The sequence below is a fragment of the Pollicipes pollicipes genome, unplaced genomic scaffold (assembly GCF_011947565.3).
Source record: "Pollicipes pollicipes isolate AB1234 unplaced genomic scaffold, Ppol_2.1 Scaffold_5724;HRSCAF=6776_pilon_pilon_pilon, whole genome shotgun sequence".
Lineage (NCBI taxonomy): Eukaryota > Metazoa > Arthropoda > Thecostraca > Pollicipedomorpha > Pollicipedidae > Pollicipes > Pollicipes pollicipes.
In genome coordinates, this window is record NW_023596746.1 from 8,546,041 (window position 1) to 8,566,202 (window position 20,162).

A 20,162-nucleotide genomic window follows, 5' to 3' on the forward strand; every position below is an offset into this window, starting at 1 on the left:
GAGAGAGAGAGAGACTATGCGCCGGGCTCTTACCTCGAGTCCGTCGAGCACTGAGGCGCCGTCTGGCGGCTGCAGCCGAGCGCTGGTGCCGGGCAGCAGGGTGCCGAAGATGGAGCCGAAGTCGCGGTTCACCTGCTCCCACGCCTGCTTCAGCGCCTCGTTCTTCTTCTCGTCCAGCTCGCGGATCACCGTTTCGATCTTGGTCTTGTCGTTTTCCACGATCCGCTTCTTGCGCATCAGGTCGGTGAACTGCAGCGGGTTTGGGGTTAGTGGCCGCCAGCGGCGCCGTTGGGAATGGAGATTGCGTTCGCAACTTCAGCTCCGTGGCTGCGTGACTGAAGAAAACGTATAATTACTTTGCCAAATCGGACGCACACCTTACACTCTTCACCCAACCTGACGAACTAAAGAGGCACACGCAGGTCGGCCGTTGGGTCGGCGGCACTCCCATGTTCTAACCAACCAGTTTAATCATGGCTAAAACCGATTAAAGCCAGCTGCCGAACGGACTCTGCCAACCCTGCCCTCGCTCCCGCCCGCCCACCACCATCCTCACCTGTTCCTCAGCTTTCCCAAGCATCTTCATGGCGCGCATGTTCACGTTCTTGCCCAGCTTGGATCTAGCCTCTTCCAGCTTGACGATGCGCTTGCTGGCCTCCACAGGGTCGGTGGCCTTGAAGTCGTAGGCGGTGTTGGGTTGGCCGAAGAACTGCTGGTCGGTGGCGATCCACTCGTGGTCCGAGAGCATGCGCTTCACCTGAGAGACGGAGGCGACTCACGTCAGAGCGGTGACTCGCGGCCCACTGAGTACGGCTGGACGGTCGCGCCGACAGACCGGCGCTCGCTGAGTCAGCCAGGCCGACTCTGCGGAGGTGGACGGTCGCGCCGACAGGCCGGCGCTCACTGAGTCAGCCAGGTCGACTCGGCAGAGGTGGACGGTCGCGCCGACATACCGGCGTTCCCCGAATCAGCCAGGCCCACTCGGCAGAGGTGGACGGTCGCGCCGACAGACCGGCGCTTACTGAGTCAGCCAGGCCGACTCTGCGGAGGTGGCCGGTCGCGCCGACAGGCCGGCGCTCACTGAGTCAGTCAGGACCGCTCGGCAGAGGTGGACGGTCGCGCCGACAGGCCGGCGCTTACTGAGTCAGCCAGGCCGACTATGCGGAGGTGGCCGGTCGCGCCGACAGACCGGCGCTCACTGAGTCAGCCAGGCCCACTCGGCAGAGGTGGACGGTCGCGCCGACAGGCAGAGGTGGACAGTCGCGCTGACAGGCCGACTCGCCAGAGGTAGACGGTTGTGTGATTTTCATAATTGGGGTGTTGAGGCGCACCAACATCTACGGTCACTTCGCACCAATAGCGAAAAGTTAGCTATCTAACAGAGGTTGCCTATAACTAAAAGAACAAGAGTGCTCAGGAAGCAAATAGCTGGTCTGTGCCAAGAGAGATGAGGCGCCAAAGCGAGAATACTGGGGTCTCTGCACAAAGTATGTGCCATTAAGTTGCATAGGCATGGTGAACACGCAGCCTACCAAGTGTGATTTCTAATTTTCGTCGCGACTGGCGGGAGCATGGCTACGAGTGCTTCACCTGAGCTTTTATGACATGAATCTTGTTTGCCACCGTGGCCCAACCACCTCACCCTCATTATACATATGGGTTCTTACGGCTGGGTAAAAGTCCCGCACAGGAAGTAGAAACGCACATGTGCGCGGCACCAACGTCGGTCGCCTCGCTGCTGCACCAGCCGGTTCGTTCCCTCAATACCAATACAAGTAGAAGCCAACAAAGGGTAATTTTCTTGGCTGTCCGGTAAAGTGCTGACAAGCACATGCAAATACCCTGTTCAAGGAAGCATTGTGGTTCAACGATTTTAACGCCTAAATTGCGCCCTGGGTCGAATGATATAAGGCGTAAATTATCAAGTCCCATCTCGATAAAACATAACGCTTTGGTGATGGCTATCAATTCAGAAATGAAAAATGGCGCAACTGCAAGCAGTGTGAATGACCGAACGGAGAAGCAGCTCACAAATGTACCACTCCCCCACTCATTCATTCGTCCTGGATCCGTCAGTATGCGTGGACATGTGTCCCTATGCCATCCCACACGCTCCAGAGTTCGACGCCGAACTAATCCCGGGCATCCGCTACCTTTCTTCATTCGAGACAACGAAATGTAAGTGTTTGGCGACATCAGGTGCCGAGGCGAAACTGGTCGATGTTGCAATTGCATCATATCACACCGACGAATGCCACTGCCTTGAAAAAACCACATGCCCACACAGAATGGTACAGGGTGCTGTTTCTTTCTTCCGCTAAGCAGCGCCGCTGTTCAGCGAGGAGGCGTCGCTCCATAAATCGCATGGGAGGGAAACTGGCGCAGTTTCAACGCGAAGCATGCCAAGCATCTAGCGCCGTCCAGACGTCAGCGGTTCGTGTGCTTCAGCAAAACGACTTCAGTCGGTGACGTCCCAAACGCTCTGGTAATGGTACGAAGGGGTGTGCTGTGTATTGTGACAGAGACACGCTTGCTGGACTCTGCTGCACTATCGCGTGTAAATTATGCGTGGTCCAACTTGGAACAGTAGATGGGCGGTATCAGAACACGACGGGTCCCGTCAGCTCTGCACACTGTGCGTGCTACACATTTCAAAATATCCAAGGACCAAGGACCAAAACATCTCTCACGTCAAACCTCAAAACGCGCTTTATACGTCAGTCCACGATCCAACTACTCCTCCGAGAAATCCCGCGACACACTCTGATGGGCTGCGGTGTCCGTGGAGATGGATGGTTCATTCGGAACATCAGCGACGGCGGCAAAAGTGCGTGGCTTTGGTCTTGGAAGATGAAACGGAATCCGTTCTCGTTCCATCTTTCCAAGGATGTCATAGTCAGCTGGATACGACTCTTCATCGTGGGGACTGTTTACTAATGCGCTGTACTAGATGGTGGAGTCTTCCTCAAAAAAGGAGCTCGACCGACTGATTGTGAAAGCGAATTGCATGCGTCGTTAATAGCAACGGCAAAAAGTGTCACGCTCCAGACGCCGCCCTGAGGCACCCCGATTATCAAAGAAAGTTTGTGGGTCGACTTAATGCCACGGCGGACACGAAAAAGGCGATAAATTAAAAAGTTCTGCACAAAAGTGCCCACCGGGCCCGGATGATAAGGTCAAGGAGCTTCAGAATAATACCACGGTGCCAACAAAAGTCAAAGGCACCCCTACATCAAAGAACAGCGCGCCAACATATCGTCTTTGCTTAAACCGGACACGTTTAGCAGCACCAAGGGGTAAGATATGGTCTGCGGTACTTTGAGGCTTCCTAAAAACACTGAGCATTCGCAACGACACCATGCACTTCTAAAACCCAGGTGGATCGTTCATTTACCATACTTTCCACCAGTTTACATAATGATTATGTAAAGAGATCAGCAAATAGTGAAGTGGTTCTTCGCCACTTTTCCAAAGCTTTATCACGCGCCCGGGTGGCCGGTTGAATGCCTTTCGTTCTGGTGGGAAAGAGAGGGAGTCAATTTGACCCACCTGAGACCTAAAAAAAAACTGAGAGATAGACATCAAATGCGCAGGGTGGGTTGGTCTGTATATGAACTCACTTGTGTCGAACTTTGTGGTTCCCTGGTCATAACCTTTGGATCAAATAAGGTCAAACAAAGCCGAGCTTCAGATTGGTGTCCAAAGTGCCCCCAACCTCTCAATGCCACCGGCTTAAGCCTAGATACCTGTTCTAAGCAAAAGGTCACTGGTGTTTATTCGAGGTCACTCACCTTCTTTAACGCCGAAAAGACCAAGGTGACCAAATTCATACGGGATATTTTGATTTTTTTATTTGAACATGCGTCAAAGTTTACGTTAAGCAACATGTTCCCAAAAACAAAATGTTGACGTGGGTCATTTCAGGTTAGCAACCTACTCTGGCATCGAAGAAGTCCACCAAAGACGTTTATTGCGGTCCCTGTTTTTAACAAATTCGCAATAAGCACCTGAAATTGCCTCATACAACAGAATACAACAAATGTCGAGTAAAGAAGCAGGTTGGCTTCTAATTCGGTCTGACCTTCAAACCTGTCCGTCATGTCTAGAAATTGTCTTCGCTGGCAACCACGGCCCGACTTTCACCCGCCATAGGTCAATGTCATTACCAGGTACATATAATCCTTATTTCAAAATATTCACCATTCAATTGCCTACAGGTGTGCAAAGCTTGGCGGGCTACGACACGCTTTTCGGAATTATTCTTTCATTGTTATGAATAATTATTCTGTAAAAACCTTCGGTTTTACCGAATGGGAGCATGGGGTAAGGAAAATATGGCGGTTAAAAATAGATTTGGGGTGAAAAAATGGGGATAGGGTAAAAACCGAAGGCATTTACTCCATCCCTCATGGGGGCGGGGGTAAAAACCGAAGGTTTTGGCCCCCATTCTACCGGACGCGTGCTAAAACAGGAATTACGGTAGCCTCTCGCCGCCCTGCAGGAAAGCCACCACCTGTCCGCAGGAAGTTAAAAGTCGCCCGGAGCATCCCCAGTGCGTAAGGTGGCAGTTGATGTAGCACGCCACTCTACATTTAGCCAGCTCCTCTGAAACACTACGTAGTGCGCTAGCGGCTCACCAACTCCGCCTTTGAAAACAAGTCTTTGCATGGCAGTTTGTCAAAAGTGGAGAAGCCCACTATGCATGCTTGGCAGCGGGCGCTGCAACGAACAAACAATGGCCCCATGTTCCAGTCCTGACCACGCTCCCATATCGCACGAGCGATTTTTTTGCGACATCCATCGGTGGGGGCAAGATCAGACCGCCAACTCGCAGCGCAAGACGAGGCATTGAACAAAATTGCTCCGAAATACGCTTGACGCGGGTACAAACTTTAAATATTGGTGTGAAATGGTTCAATGCGCTCACCTATTTTCAGCACGACTGACTTTCAACTATCTTCACGGTACATCTAGCGAACGCCCATGCCTTCTTAAGAGCTATCAGGTTATATTTGGTGCCCCTGCGATCGAAAGTTCGAAAAGCCCGCATCCGTTCACAGTAGCGAGCCTCCGGTGTTTGTGAGACCGCAAGCTACCGCTAATGTCTGTAGGGAAGGGGGAGGAGCACTAAGTGGTGGAATATTTCAGTAAACGGGAGCGTTAGCCCTGATTTCCCCGCCAGAGCTAATGTCAAATGTAAGACTCATGGAGCAGGGGCGAATGCAGGCTGAGGAAAGCTAACAGGACCCACAACGAGTGGACACGTTGCGTACCCGGTATCCATGGTAACCAGCAGACCCAGGCCGCATCAGGCCGCGTCGCGTCGCATCCTGTCGCGCTGCGTCGAGCCGAGCCGCATAAAAACACCTATAGTGTGACTAAAGAGCGCACTAAAGAGCGACTGGGATGTGCCGATGGTTAAATTATAGACGTGCATCTACAGCCCGGAGTGTAGACTGAGTCGCGACATGCTGCGCGGACATGTTGAGCTGGACAGCCGGCACGACTCAGCCGTACGACACGCTTTCAGCCAATGAGTTCGGCGCCAGCTCCGTTTCCTGTAGACTTCCTGCCCTCGTTACTATCGTTTCCTCCTACACGGCGGGGTTCACAAAGTGGCATGGAGCTTAGCATGCGCAAATTAGCACATGCCTAGCACAAATTAGCACGGAGCATGTTAATGTGTGTAACTGGTTATTGATGAAGGTTCACATAAAGCTATACAGCCCTGTGACAACCAACCCACAACCCACTGCTGTCTAAGTTGCATAGCGGGGCTTAACAACGGCAGGCGCTGGGGCCTGCAGAGCTTGGAGTTATATCCAGTCGTGGCATCCCAACGCTGTTTCAGCTCAACCCCGGACTGCCGGCCACTGACTCACCCGCTCTTGCATGTCCTTGGCGTCACTCCTGGCCTTGCTGAGCTTGTGGTCCAGCTGCTTAATCTCAAGCTCGCGGTCGCGGTTATCGCTGATGACTTTCTCCTTCTTCGTGGCCAGCTGCTGGATTTCCTTGTTTTGGGCGTTCATCACGTCCTTTTGCGCCTTGACGGCCGCCTGAGCCTGGGCAAGCGCCGCCTACCGGGAGAGTCCCGTCTGTTACGCCACCTGCCCGGAGAGGCTCGCCTGTCACGCCACCTGCCCGGAGAGGCTCGCCTGCCACGCCACCTGCCCGGAGAGGCTCGCCTGCCACGGCACCTGCCCGGAGAGGCTCGCCTGCCACGCCACCTGCCCGGAGAGGCTCGCCTGTCACGCCACCTGCCCGGAGACTCGCCTGCCACGCCACCTGCCCGGAGAGACTCGCCTAGACAGTGTTCTTAAAAACCAAATGCTACTGATCTGCACTAATCTTGAAGAAGTTCATCAAAGATAACTCTTGCAGCCCCTGCTATAAATAGATTCAAAATGAGTACCAAAACCACCTCATACAGCAAGACCTTATTCAAAATGGGCACCAAAACTACCTCATACAGCAAGACCTTGAGTGCAAAAACACGCCGGTTCTGACCTTGGTCTGACCTTCAAGCCTGACCCTAGGTCAATGGAAATTGTTGTAATAGCATGGACGATTCCCTAGAATTTGCCCTCGCTGGCAGCCACGCCCTGGCTGGGACCCGTCATAGGTCAGCGACCTTACAAGATGCATCGGCTACGCCGCGCTGTACGAACATAAGTTTGTAAAAACCTTCTCGGGTGGAAGGGTCAAATCCCCCCCCCCCCCCCCCCCCGCCACCCGGACACGTGCTAAGCGACCATGGTCTTGCTTATGCGGAAATGGAATTGCACGTTGATGACCACGGACCAAGTAGTTCTTGTTTCAATTATACGCCATTTGATAACAAGGAATGCATGAATATTATGGGATCCTTATATATATATATATATATATATATATATATATATCTAATCTATATCTATATCTATATCTATATCTATCTATATCTATCTATCTATATATATATATATATATATATATATATATATATATATATATATATATATATATATAAGCTCGCGACGAGTTTCACAGCCAACAGCGGTTGCATCGTCACGCAAAAACATACACGTGCAGCGTGCACAATGATGGTTGTGGTTAATGGTCACCCTGTACACCCTCCAATCGTACGTTCATGTAATGAATATGTTCGTAATTTTCAGGAACCGTCTAGCGCTAAAAATATGACTAATAAACAGCTGATCGGTCTTGTGATACACCAGATCAAGCGTGAACTGAGATGTGACGCGCGTGATCACGGCATCACATCCTGCTGGACAGACACGTAGGCAGGGTGCGAGTGCCATGAGCCCGTGCGGCCTGAGGGGGCCGGCTGTAAGGCCTGAGGCGGCCGACCGCGCGGCCTGAGGAGCCCGGGGCGCTGACCTGTGCAGCCTGCTGCTGTGTCTGAGCCTCGGTCAGTCGCTCGGCGTACTGCGACAGCGCCATCTCCGCCGCCGCGATCTGCTCCTCAGTCGACTGCACCGAGGTGCCCAGGTCGGCGATCTCCAGGCGCATCTGCTCCTCCTCCTGCCGGGCGGACGGGGGTCGTCACACGCAGCCGGCCGACGCGGCGCGAGCTCGGCCCGGCCGTGAGACGCACATTCCACCGCGCAGTCGGCCGCCGCCTACAGCCACCGTCATCACGCCCGCCGCGGCGTTCCAGCAGCAAGCACGCTCACTGGAATATCCGACAGGTGTACAAAACAGACCACACAATTGAGTGAACGCCAGTTCTACTCTTGAGAGAGTAAGACCCGGCCGGGTACCTGCTGCCGATCCTGCCAGGCCTTGCGCGTCTCCTCGGCCCGTGTCTTGCAAGCCTTGACCTCGGCCTCGGCGCTGTTCAGCTCGCGCTCTCGCACAGCCTGCTGATCTCGGATCTGTTCCTCCAGGTGGGCGACGCGCGCTCGCTGCCCCTCCTCGGTCGCCGCACAGCGCGACTGCGTTTCCTCCAGCTCCACTGACGGAGGGGAGAGACGAGAGGGAAGCGTCACACACTGGCCGGCAGCTGGCGCGTGACGGCGAGACGCGACTGCTCACACTACACACACCGATACCCTGACAGTGGGGTGCAATGAAGAGCATTTACTCCTACCATCACAGATCTGCCGGAGGAACAGGGGCTTTAGAGCACATAGCCCTGTACATGGTCGGGAGGCAGCCGCCGGCAGCCTTTTCCTCCGCACCGGTCGGCCTCCCGGCGTCCCTCCGACAGCCAGTGGGGACGGCACGGTGCCCAGTTTAGCGCCCCGGCCGTCGACGGTGCACGCGCCGGACGGCCACCACCGGCGACTGCGCGCCGTCCCTACCGACCACCAGGCTACTCCAAACCGACTCGTAAGCGACCAGAGAGCGCGAACGACGTAATGCTGAAGACGTTTGCGTTTCCGCGTACCATACGCTCGACCGCAGGCTGATCACGGTGTGGGGTAATATAAAGCCGCCGCATCCCAGAGTTGACAAGCCACCGCACACAGGTCAGGTTCGGAGCTAATGTCAGGACAGAATCGCGTCATTCCACCCATGCGTACGTCAGCATCCCACAGTGAAATAAAATGGCAGCTTTGAACGAGCTTGTCACCGAGAGCTCGAGCCGCAATACGCTGAATGACAGATTTACGGAAACCAATCTGCGTACGCGGGTGAGCGTGGTATCGCGGCGACTCCTCGGACAGCGAGAGCCGCGCCTCCCAACCGGCCAAATGCGGCCTTTCATGAGTGTGGGTCCGCTGCAGCTTCCCGTGTATGGACGCACAACATGGATGATAACATTTTGGTTTTCTCTGGTTGATAATTGATATCTGCGTGTGCTTCGAAAATTCGGACATACAGCGCCCATTTCTGTTCAATTCCGGTGACTGCTGAAAGCTGGTGCGACGGACAGCTGGGACAGCACGACTGCTGCATTTGAAAAATTGTCTGCCTCCGATGTTTTTCCTCCCGTGTGCACGCATGGCTGCGTTTAAATAGTTTATATGTCTCTTACCTGCCCTTATCCGTGTCACAAGCATGCACCTGGCTCCTGGTACGATATATCACTGTGTGTGTATGCGAGCCCTCATAAACCAATGGTCATGTCCCAGTTGCGCGATGAAATTGCGTGGTCACAATAGCCTCAGCTCTCTGCTGCAACAAGCATTAGGCGAGCAAATGAAGTGTATCTACCCCAGCAGGAGAACCCGCTGCCCGGGACAAACCGCGCCGAGCGGAGACAGGGAGCGTGATCGCCGAGCAGCACTGACCGATCAGCTGTTCCAGCCGCTGCACCTCCTGCTGCAGCTGGCAGTGGGTGGTCTGCTGCAGCCGCTCTCGCACCAGCTGCAGCTCGTGCCGCTTCAGCTCCAGCTGCTGCTTCAGCTGCGCGTACCTGCAGGCGTGGCTCGGACTCAGGTGCGCGTCTGCGGAGCCAGCCACGCTATAACAGACAGCCGCGGTCACAAACACGCCGACGGATGCCCGGGACGGTGCCGTGAATGGGATCGGAATACGGGTTGTCGGGGTAGACCGCCGCGCTCTGGTGAGCAGGTCCCGCCTAATCTGGATAGCACTGGGCCCTGGCCTGGGATGGCCTCAGCCAGCTAGCATTCTTCTCGGTATTTGGTACAGAGTAGTACTTGGCTCTGCCCCATCGTACCTAACAGGGCTCACGAAACACCGCAAAATTCGTCACGCTTAGACTCGGCTATCGAGCATGAGAATTTCGTATTGCAAGTCAAACCCTCTCCTGTCGAGTTTAAAGAACATCCTTCCCCATCTAATGGCAATCAGAACCTTGCATGCCCTGTCTTCCAACACATAAAGGGGGACGCGACGCGACGCATGACGCCGCCGCCACTCCCAAAAGCCATGCTCCAGCCGAGGTTCGAGCACAAGAGACGAGGTGGTCACATCACCCACTGAGTCCAAACAGGCTCACATCCCGTACTAACAGTGCCCCCCGCCCACCGAGCTTCGTGGGATTCACGCCACATTTCAGTCATCGCGAGGTAACGGCCAACGTTTGAGCAGTTCAACATCCACTGACCCTCCTGTCGAGGAGGCAACGCCGTTATAATCTCAGCAGCGTCGAACACGTCAGACTGCTTACATTGGCTGGTAAGGACTACTGGCCGAAAGAAAAACACGGCGAAAAGAGAAACAACGAGTCTAGTTACATCGTAACTAAATTAATAGAATCACTTTCAGGAAAAAAATCGGGCGCGAGAGGGGTCGGCCGATATAATGCATACCACAAAGAACCGTATAAAAGAGTGTGGAGCGCTGAACTCTGTCGCGCAGACTCAAGCGGACTCAATCAACAATCACGCGGACTCAAACAGACTCAACCCACAATGCACCAGAACCTCGCCCACCAACATTCAATACGTACTCACAGGCACATAGCAACAGCCAAAACCTCGCCCATGGAAGTCATATCATAAGGCACAAACTTGCGGATCCAGGTTTTTGAAATCGGTGTTGCCGCTCCGTTCATACGCTTAAGGCACCTGCATGGCCCGTTACGGTGGCTAGCCCGGACCAGACCGCTGCCCTCAGATGAACAAAACAAGTAGATCAGCGCTGGGACAGCACCGGTCACACTCGCAGACGTCTGACCGCTGGGGCAGCACCGGTCACACTCACACGCGTCTGACCTCTGGGACAGCACCGGTCACACTCACATGCGTCTGACCGCTGGGGCAGCACCGGTCACACTCGCACGGTCTGACCGCTGGGGCGCACCGGTCACACTCGCACGCGTCTGACCGCTGGGGTAGCATCGGTCACACTCGCACGCGTCTGACCGCTGGGGGGTAGCATCGGTCACACTCGCACGCGTCTGACCGCTGGGTAGCATCGGTCACACTCGCACGCGTCTGACCGCTGGGGTAGCATCGGTCACACTCGCACGCGTCTGACCGCTGGGTAGCATCGGTCACACTCGCACGCGTCTGACCGCTGGGGTAGCATCGGTCACACTCGCACGCGTCTGGACACGCTGGGGTAGCATCGGTCACACTCGCACGCGTCTGACCGCTGGGGCAGCACCGGTCACACTCGCACGCGTCTGACCGCTGGGGTAGCACCGGTCACACTCAGCGCGTCTGACCGCTGGGGCAGCACCGGTCACACTCACACGCGTCTGACCTCTGGGACAGCACCGGTCACACTCACATGCGTCTGACCGCTGGGGCAGCACCGGTCACACTCGCACGCGTCTGACCGCTGGGGCAGCACCGGTCACACTCGCACGCGTCTGACCGCTGGGACAGCACCGGTCACACTCACATGCGTCTGACCGCTGGGGCAGCACCGGTCACACTCACGCGCGTCTGACCGCTGGGGCAGCACCGGTCACATTCACACGCGTCTGACCGCTGGGACAGCACCGGTCACACTCACACGCGTCTGACCGCTGGGGTAGCACCGGTCACACTCACGCGCGTCTGACCGCTGGGACAGCACCAGTCACACTCACACGCGTCTGACCGCTGGGGTAGCACCGGTCACACTCACATGCGTCTGACCGCTGGGGTAGCACCGGTCACACTCAGGCGCGTCTGACCGCTGGGGCAGCACCGGTCACACTCACACGCGTCTGACCTCTGGGACAGCACCGGTCACACTCACATGCGTCTGACCGCTGGGGCAGCACCGGTCACACTCGCACGCGTCTGACCGCTGGCAGGGCAGGCGACTAAGTACTGCCCACCTGGTTAGTCCCACCAACAATACCTTGGTCATCACACTCCAGGCCCTCCCCGCCACCGGGCGATCGGTGCCGCGCGCCCTGCTGTTCCACAGAGGTATCTACTATTCAGGGCGCGTGCAGCCGCAGCTCACCATGTGTCGTGATTCTGCTCTCCAGCTACACTTACTGTGGCTGGGCGGACACCAGAACCCAGGCAGGGCACGGTACAACCCAGGTAATACACCTCACCACAGCAAGCAATTCATTTTCATAGCAAACACACATTGAGCATTTTATTGCAGATTGTTGCAAAAGCCAATTTGCCTATCACTGGGCACCTCTCTGCGAGTGTAGTTTTCACACAAAGTTCGTCTGACCGCCACCGCGGACGCAGTACTTCCAGGTAGCACCTGAACACCTCAGACCAGCACGCGTCGCCCGGCCGGCCTCCGCCCGTCGGCTTCTCACCTGTCGCCGTTCTCCGTCAGCGACGACAGCTCCGCCTCGACCTCGGCCAGCCGCTGCTCCAGCTGGCGCAGCCGCTGCTGGCAGCCGGACAGCGCGTGCAGCTCGGCTAGCACCGAGGAGCGCGCCTGGCGCGAGCCGCCCGTCAGGGTGCCGGCCGGGTCCACCACGTCACCGTCCAGCGTCACAGCGCGGCGCTGCACGCGCGGGTCGAACGCCACCTGTCGGCGCCGGGACCACGTCAGAGGTCACGGGTCACGGATCACGTCAGAGGTCACGGGCCAGGTCAGAGGCCAGAGGTCACGCCAGACATCATGACGACAGGCTCGCGGTGGGCATTAACAGTGCAAACAACGGTGCCCTGTTGATGCCTAACGAACGGAACAGGGCGGGGAAAGCGGTCCATAGCACCGATACGGGTTGCCAATGTGCGCGTTCCAGTGAACGTAGTGGCCGTGAGGCAGGTGGCGGCCTTGCCGATGGGGCGGCGTGTGGCCGCGTCTCACCCTCTTGGCCACGTCCAAGTCGCTGCAGATGAGCGTGTTGCCGAACACCCACTCCATGGCCTTCTGCAGGCGCGGCTCGTGCTGGATGCAGGAGAGCGCCGTCCGCACGTTCTCCTTGCCCACCTACCGGCGCGCCGGGCGGCCCGGTCAGAGGTTAGGCCCGACCTGACTCTCCTGCCGCTCGGTATAACATCACACACCACCTCGCGTCGGAGGACAGCTGAGTGAACCGCCGGCACCGCGGCACTACCGTAACGCGCCGGCCCCTGGGCAGGCGGGACCAGCTCGAAGAGCCGGTGCCGGGCGCGCCGAGCGGGGCCGGCCGGGTTGCAGCCGCTGTCGTGCGACGACGGCCCGCCGGGCCCGCTGGGGGCGCCAGTGGCCGCGGTCCCGCCCGACACCGGCGCCGCAGCCGCGGGGGGCTCGACGGGACGGAGGCCTCGGAAGGGACGGAGGCCTCGGAAGGCCTCGGAAGGGAAGGGACGGAGGCCTCGGAAGGCAGACCGGACCACCGCATGCGGACCACGCCGACAGAGCTCTTGAGGATACCACGGTGGCAATGTGTCAAACAATCTGACACCGGCAGATGCGCCCAATCAGCAGGCGTCTATCACCGTTCGCCACAGTCGACCCTGGCCTCCATACTCTCAAGTACTGAACCATCAGACACTGCACATGTCGCCATGATACTGAGCCACGGGCTGCCTCCCAGCAGCCATACTGCCAGCGCGCGTGGCCACCAGCCACTGACCACTTTCTCAGCGTGTCGGATAGTCTGCATGTCGATGCTGGAGCTGGAGATCTTGTTGAGCGGGATAAACGTGACGCGCTTCTGCAGCTGTCCCCTTTCCAGCAGCTTTTTGCCCACCACCTCCGTGTCCACCACCACGTTGTACAACTGAGGCAATGACGACACCAACATCAGGTGACTTGCGATGTCGCGCCGACATGCACGTGATGTGAGACAACCACATACTCCTGGCATTTTACACTCTAGCGAATCGTACAAAGTGTAGTGTTATCATTAATTGACAGCGTCGACTGTGACACACTGTGCACTAAACCAGACCAATGGACATTCGGTAGCCCGTTTCCAGTCCACTAAAGCACTTAACGTCATCACGCTTACACTTCGCGTAGCTCTGTGCGCAAGACGACATTCGACTCGTTGATAGCGATCTCGCATCCTGACTGCACCCACCAATACTGCGTGTCAACAGCAGCAGCGGCTCCGGCGAGCTGACTTACCCGGCCGCCGGCGGTCACCTCCAGGGCGGTGGCCGTGGCGACGTCCTTCATGTTGAAAAGCTTTCCCACCACGCCGCGAACGGTGCTGCGGTCGAAGCCCTTCTCCGGGTCCCGGTAGTCGAGCACCAGCTGGGGGTACCTGCAGCCGCCGGCCGGCGTCGGCGTCAGAGCCCGTGCCGCTGCGGAGGGCGCCGGGCGGCGGCGTGGCGGCACCCGGGTGGGCCGCACGCTCCGCACATGTAGACGCGACAGAACGAACGGTCCACGTGCGTGACTCCAAGGTCAGAGAAGTGACGCAAAACAAGACCCGAGACGAACTTTGTGCGGTCTAGTATAGGTCTGCAGGTCTGGAGGGGTCTAACTACACGGCCTGGACAGCAGTGTCCTGCGGTCGCCCGGTCGTCTCCTAACGGCTGAGGACGACAGGCTGGGGGCCCGTTACCGTGACTCCAGCACGTCCAGCTTCTCCTTCAGCCGGCTGAGCTCCTGCTTCAGCTCGCGACGCTCCGTCTCCAGCACGTCCACCCTGGTCTCGTCGTACCGCAGCTGGCCCATTGACTTCTAAAAACAGGCCCCGTCGTCTGCTCAGTATCGAACGACCAACCGCGAGGGAAAGACGAGCAAATGCAAACGAAGTTCAGTTGTCGTTTGCGCAGACTTCGCAGAGTAGCTAGCAGCGATGGTAACTGTCCGCCTGCTAGTGATTACCACGTGTAACTGCGTTCTCACAAGACTACGTGTACGTGAGTAGCCTCTCAGGCTCTTGTGACGGCGCAACATCTATTTGTTCCATTTCAGCTCAAAACTATGCGTGTGCACCGGATGGCTTTACACCCAGCACAAACCGTCACCGTGTAATGCGCCAACAAGCCAGCCGTTGTACTCGGACAAGCAATGGATCAAATGCCAGCGAACAATCGACATTTTGCAAGCACACCACTATTGAAAAGACACCAGGCACATACAGGCACCCTCGCCACCTATAAAAGCTACCCCGACCTTACGAGCCGAGACGGCTCGTTTCAAAACGCCTGTGGCCCCCACGAATCACAAGGAAGCTCTACCAGCACCAATCTGGTGGCCACTGTCGCCAGCCTACTCATGTCTCCCGTGCTCTGGTGTGCAGCCGGGTGTGCTGCAGAGCCGCCTGGCTGACCTCGAGGCGGGCCGCGTCGGCCCTCCATCGTCTGCAGCTGGCTCGAGTCGCGTCGGTACTCGCTCTCCGTCTTCTTCATCTCGGAGCGCCGCTTGGCCAGCTCCTGCTTGGTGTGCTTCAGCTTCATGTCCGCCTGCTTGCGCTCCGTCTCCGAGTCCGCGATGGCCGACTTGGCATCTGCCGTCGGCCCGAACAGCAGGCGTTAGTGTGACACCGGGCTATGCTCGATGGCCTGCAGTATCTCTGAGCAAGGCTTCTCCGCAGACCTGTGGCCATGCCCTAGTCCGGGTAATGCGCCTAAATCGCTGAGTGCACCCGCACAGAAGCCAGGTGACGTCAGAAGGCAGGACGGACCGCGCCAAGCGTGTGACCACGGTGAACTTGTTCGACAAATCTGTGAGGTTGAGCTGGAGTTGCACGACCGGATGGCAGGGGTCGAGGCTCGCCAAAAACCATTGATGGGCGTCAGCTCTGACCCCAGACATGAATTTATTCCAAGGGCTGGGATACCTTTAAGTGAAAAATGAAAAATATGAGCAAGCATTACGCAAACAAGCCCTTACCACCTCAAGCGCTAATAAGATCGACGATGCGGCATCGCATTTTGCGAGCTTATGTGTTTGGCGCGGAGCGGCGCCGCACTCACTTCATGAGCTGCTGAGCGAAGCGTTGGCGTCCTGGGCCGTCGTCGCCGCATATGAACATCCCCCCGAGCTAATGCATGGAAGCGTTTCTGGGCGGCGGCGAGCGCGGCCGCCTGCTCGGCCTCGTTCGTCACTCAACGCAGCGCGTCGAACACATCGCGCAGTCGGCTCATCTCCTGCTGCCTCTGCACTCCAGCAGCCGCGCGGTCCTGTCGGCCCGTCACCCGGCTCACACCCGGCTCAGACACCGCCCCTGTCGGCCCGTCACACGGCTCACACCCGGACCCGCCCTGTCGGCCCGTCACACGGCCCACACTTGGCTCAGACACCGCCCTGTCGGCCCGTCCAACACGGACCAACCACACGGGGCTCAGACCACCTGCCCTTGCCGGCCCGTCACACGGCCCCAAACGGGCTCAGAGGACCGCCCTTGTCGGTCCCGTCACACAGCTTCACACCCGGACTCAGACACCGCCCTTGTCGGCCCGCCTCACACGGCCCCACACGGGCTCATGACCCCGCCCTGCCGGCCCCGTCACACGGCCAACACGGGGCTCAGACACCGCCCTGCCGGCCCGTCACACGGTCCACACGGGGCTCAGACACCGCCCCCTGTCGGCCCTTCAGCATTGCATTGACCAGCATTGTATATGCGTCAACCAAGTCAGTCCGGTGTAAGGAGCAGAGAAAAGAGCTCATCACGATGTAGGTCGTGGCGACTTACATCCGCCAAACTTTTCTGCAGTTGTTTCTTCTTCTTCTCCTCGGCTTTCACTGAATCCTTGACACCCTTCACGGCCCGCAATTAAGCTTTCGCCTCGACTTTGGTATCCTCCTCTAGCTTCTCCTCCAATGAGACGAGAGTACCACCAGTTTCCTGGACAAGGGAAAACATCAGAAGTTCGCATCATTCCCGTCAGCACACAGGTGGGCCCAAACATTTCAAGTCCGCATCATTCTGTTAACTACGAATTACCGGAGTGATGAAGCATTCCGCACATTAATCCAGCAGTTCTTGCTCTACTGTACGGCAGGCTCCCCGTCTTTGAACATTTTGTTGAGGAATCACGCTCCATGGGTCTTACCTGGTGTATTACGAATTCATTGGAATACTGCCTCAGATTTTGAATGCATCCCGAGAATTAACTTTCATTGCCAATAGTTTACCATTTTTGACATATTTTGGTGTGCATTGACGACTGAGGCCCAACCAGAGCAGGACATCATAATAAACACTGTTTTCGGAAATGGTGACTTCTTACGATTCTTTATTTGCGTTAAGCCCCAACGACGGCGGAAGTACTATTTTATCGACATCTCATATCTTTGAGTTGTCTATTGCATTGATAAGTCCTAACTGTACGGGTTTCCAAAGGTGGCGGGTTCCAATCGCTAACGTTTCGTTATGATTTGCACGGTACCAGCAATCTACTCTCTCGCTCCACGTCAGAGGACATGTCTTACTGCTCTAAAAATCACGCGTTCACTGTCGGCGAGTTCTAATCCGGTCCCTGACAGTCGGGAAGCGCGGACTGACCGTTGTCTCGCTGGTGCTGTTAGCTTGCCGATGTCCTCCTCGTATCGCCCGATGTCATGCTGGCCCTGCTCGATCTGGCCCCCGCACCCTGATCGATGGAGTGCTTGCACATCCTGCTCGTCCGATACGGCCTTCTTGCACGACTCCTAGGAGAGGGGGCACAACGGCTTTTCCGACTGCGCCAACCACCGACCAGCCGTTTTCGACTGGACGCATGTCCGTGTGGTGGTCAGGACCTTGGGATCGTCAGGAGTGCTTGACACAATTATTTGTGACTGACAACTGATCACGTGCGTGACGACAATGAAGGAAACGGCCCAGAACCCCTAATTCATCTCCCTGACAGCCTGCGGAAGGTCGATGCATAGGTAAATACACACAGTGAATAACCGTCAGCACCTGTCAGTATCTGCCAGCTGCGACATCATTATTAGTGACGGACGACATCCGCCATACCGAGCATACAACCCAAAGATGGTGACGACCGCATCCCAGAAGACATGTCCCATCCCACAACCGCACATTTCGAAAAACATGCGTTTAATCCAATTCGTTTGCGGTCATGACGTTTTCTACATAGTCAGTCGCCGGTTACACGAGATGCCTGGCTGCTTACCTGCGTGGTGACAAACTTGAATGCAATGCAAAATTTGCTCAGATGTTCGTATTCTCGCTCCACCTTTTGATATTCCAAATACGTGGAACGCTCTTCTTTCAACTTATTCATTGTTGGGTTGATTTCTTCGTCCAAGATCTGTAACAATTTGCTGTAATAATGTTCGGAAGGGAACACTGCGATAATTTTCGGAACAGAATGCCATTATTTCGCTCCTCGCCTCCCGCACGGCCAGGTATAACCGAGGAGACCTCTCCCCGTCCTGACCGTGGTTCAGCGCCGCCGCCCCTTGACCCTTTAAGCCGCTGCGCACGGCCAGGCGGCCCAAGCGGAAACTCGCGCAGAGCACGCAGCCAGCGCGAGCGACAAACCGCTAGACCCGTGGGGTCTCCCGTCCCTTCCCCCCCCCCCCTTCAGGGCCCCCGCATATCCTGGCCAAAGCGAAGTCTCGGGACGCGCCGTGACTGACCCGCACGACGCGTCTCTCGGCCACCAGGATCCGATCAACCCGGGAACGCGGGCGAGGGGCACGGTGACCCCGATAAAACGGGGATTGGGAGTGATGAGTGGGCCGAATGCGGGAAAGCGGGTATGAGAAGGAAGCGGGCGGGACAAGGAGCGGGAGCTCACGCACCGGCAGCGTCGCTACGCCCTGAGAGGAGCAGCTTGCTCTGTCCACCCATTACCGGAGCTGGGACCCGAGAGACCACGTGACTTCGCGATCAGCTCGCTGAATGACCGCGTCTGGTATATAGCGCTCCCCGCATACCGAAACAAAGTCAACATGCACAATGAAGCATGGCGAAATGACGGAAATGACTGAAGTGTGAGCTTCAATCAGGACCGCAGTATTCAAATGAATGGTAGCATGGCACGAACGTCATTGATTTCTTTGAGCTTGGCATTCTTCTCTATAGTCTTCTGGGCCACCTGCTTCTTGGATTCATACAGCCTTGTTCCCGCTGCTTCTTCTATCATTGACAAAATCTGGAGCGAAACAAATCACAGTTGTTAACATGTTTCTTACGATCAACATCGTAAATAACACTCAGCTATTTAATGACATCTTTGTGAAGTAAGGGCAAGGCATACGCAAAAATACAAAGTAGTATTTGCCCAAAGAGCAGGAAGCAAAACATAAAAATTACATCCTTCTTGAGCACGTGAAATAAAATACAGCCGATGCATCGATAAATCAGCGGAAGTAGGCTAATAAATGCAAATATTATAAGTTTTATAAATGTTTCCATACGGCGATACAAACTGAGCAAAACACCACATCATGCGCTCGTAATAACCCATGCATCACAAGTTCAGGGTACCTGATTTCGAAAAACGCTCATAAGTGGAAGGGCGGACCACATGGGGTCCATGGCTCACAGAGAAAACCGCCGATTATTTGGTCCAAACTCTTAACTGGTTCCCCACGCATGTCATGCTTTCGGGACCAGTCACAAAAACAAACGCTGTCTTGAACACCCACGTGACCGCTTAGATGGCCAATGGTGTGTGCCGGGGACCACAGCCCGCTCACCTCTGGCGGCTTCATGTTGAGGACCTTGGTAATGCGGCCCTGCATGATGAGGAAGTGAGGATTGTTGACGTTCAGCTTGACCGAGCGGAACAGGTCCTGCACCCGGTTGTTCTGCACGTTCACGCCGTTGATGGCGTACTTGTTCCTGCCACCGACCACCACCTGTTCCGCCATGGCCAGGGAGGGCGTAATAGTAGGGAGCAGATGCCAAACACGACAAACCAGCCATTCCTTGTCTGGCAGCAGGCAGCGACCGAGGGTACGCTGCATTCGATTCACAACAGAAGGGAGCAATCCTCGCCACCGGACAGTCATCCACGTCGAGAACCTCCCAGACATAGGAAGACAAATGACCATGTGCATAATCGGGGTGCAGAACTGTACCGGAACCGCAGTGCATAACACAGCATAAGCGGAGTGCACAGCTGTTGTATGGTGTACCACAAAAAGATCGTTCGGGGAGATAATTTGTGTTGCGCCTATAAGACGAAACAAGATAGCATCCACTAAAGCCCTCAAGAGTGGTTGGCATCTTCGCTGCTCGCGGCCCACGGGTTACCGAGCTTACTGGCTGATCCCACTGGCACTGCCAACACGTGCCCGAAATACCATATTACTTCTCATTCCCGCCTGAGCCCTCTGATATCTGTGGTCGGGGCTGGCGTGCGGCTGGGGGCGCAGGGGACCCCGTCCGTCCCGGTGCACAACCTGTCGAGTGATGGTGATCTCGTCGTACTGCTCGTAGCCGAGAGGGCTCTCGGCCTTGTCGCTGTTGTCGAACGTGATGG

At 56.3% G+C, this 20,162-nt stretch overlaps 1 protein-coding gene across 1 annotated transcript in view; it reads right to left on the reverse strand.

Moving 5' to 3' along the window:
* LOC119102451 (structural maintenance of chromosomes protein 2-like) overlaps positions 1–20,160 on the reverse strand; it is a gene marked incomplete at its 5' end in the record, with an annotated part of 20,467 nt that extends 307 nt beyond the window's left edge. Inside the window, 19 exons of the mRNA XM_037225822.1 lie at positions 34–249; positions 557–757; positions 5,883–6,077; positions 7,381–7,524; positions 7,764–7,957; positions 9,240–9,270; positions 9,334–9,364; positions 12,137–12,354; positions 12,640–12,762; positions 13,391–13,537; positions 13,888–14,026; positions 14,330–14,448; positions 14,952–15,220; positions 15,827–15,940; positions 17,253–17,370; positions 17,841–17,978; positions 18,720–18,827; positions 19,375–19,536; positions 20,083–20,160. Coding sequence (XP_037081717.1) covers positions 34–249; positions 557–757; positions 5,883–6,077; positions 7,381–7,524; positions 7,764–7,957; positions 9,240–9,270; positions 9,334–9,364; positions 12,137–12,354; positions 12,640–12,762; positions 13,391–13,537; positions 13,888–14,026; positions 14,330–14,448; positions 14,952–15,220; positions 15,827–15,940; positions 17,253–17,370; positions 17,841–17,978; positions 18,720–18,827; positions 19,375–19,536; positions 20,083–20,160 — 2,745 coding nt within the window. The remainder of the gene's footprint in view (positions 1–33; positions 250–556; positions 758–5,882; positions 6,078–7,380; positions 7,525–7,763; positions 7,958–9,239; positions 9,271–9,333; positions 9,365–12,136; positions 12,355–12,639; positions 12,763–13,390; positions 13,538–13,887; positions 14,027–14,329; positions 14,449–14,951; positions 15,221–15,826; positions 15,941–17,252; positions 17,371–17,840; positions 17,979–18,719; positions 18,828–19,374; positions 19,537–20,082) is intronic.
* Positions 20,161–20,162: the final 2 nt, after the last annotated feature.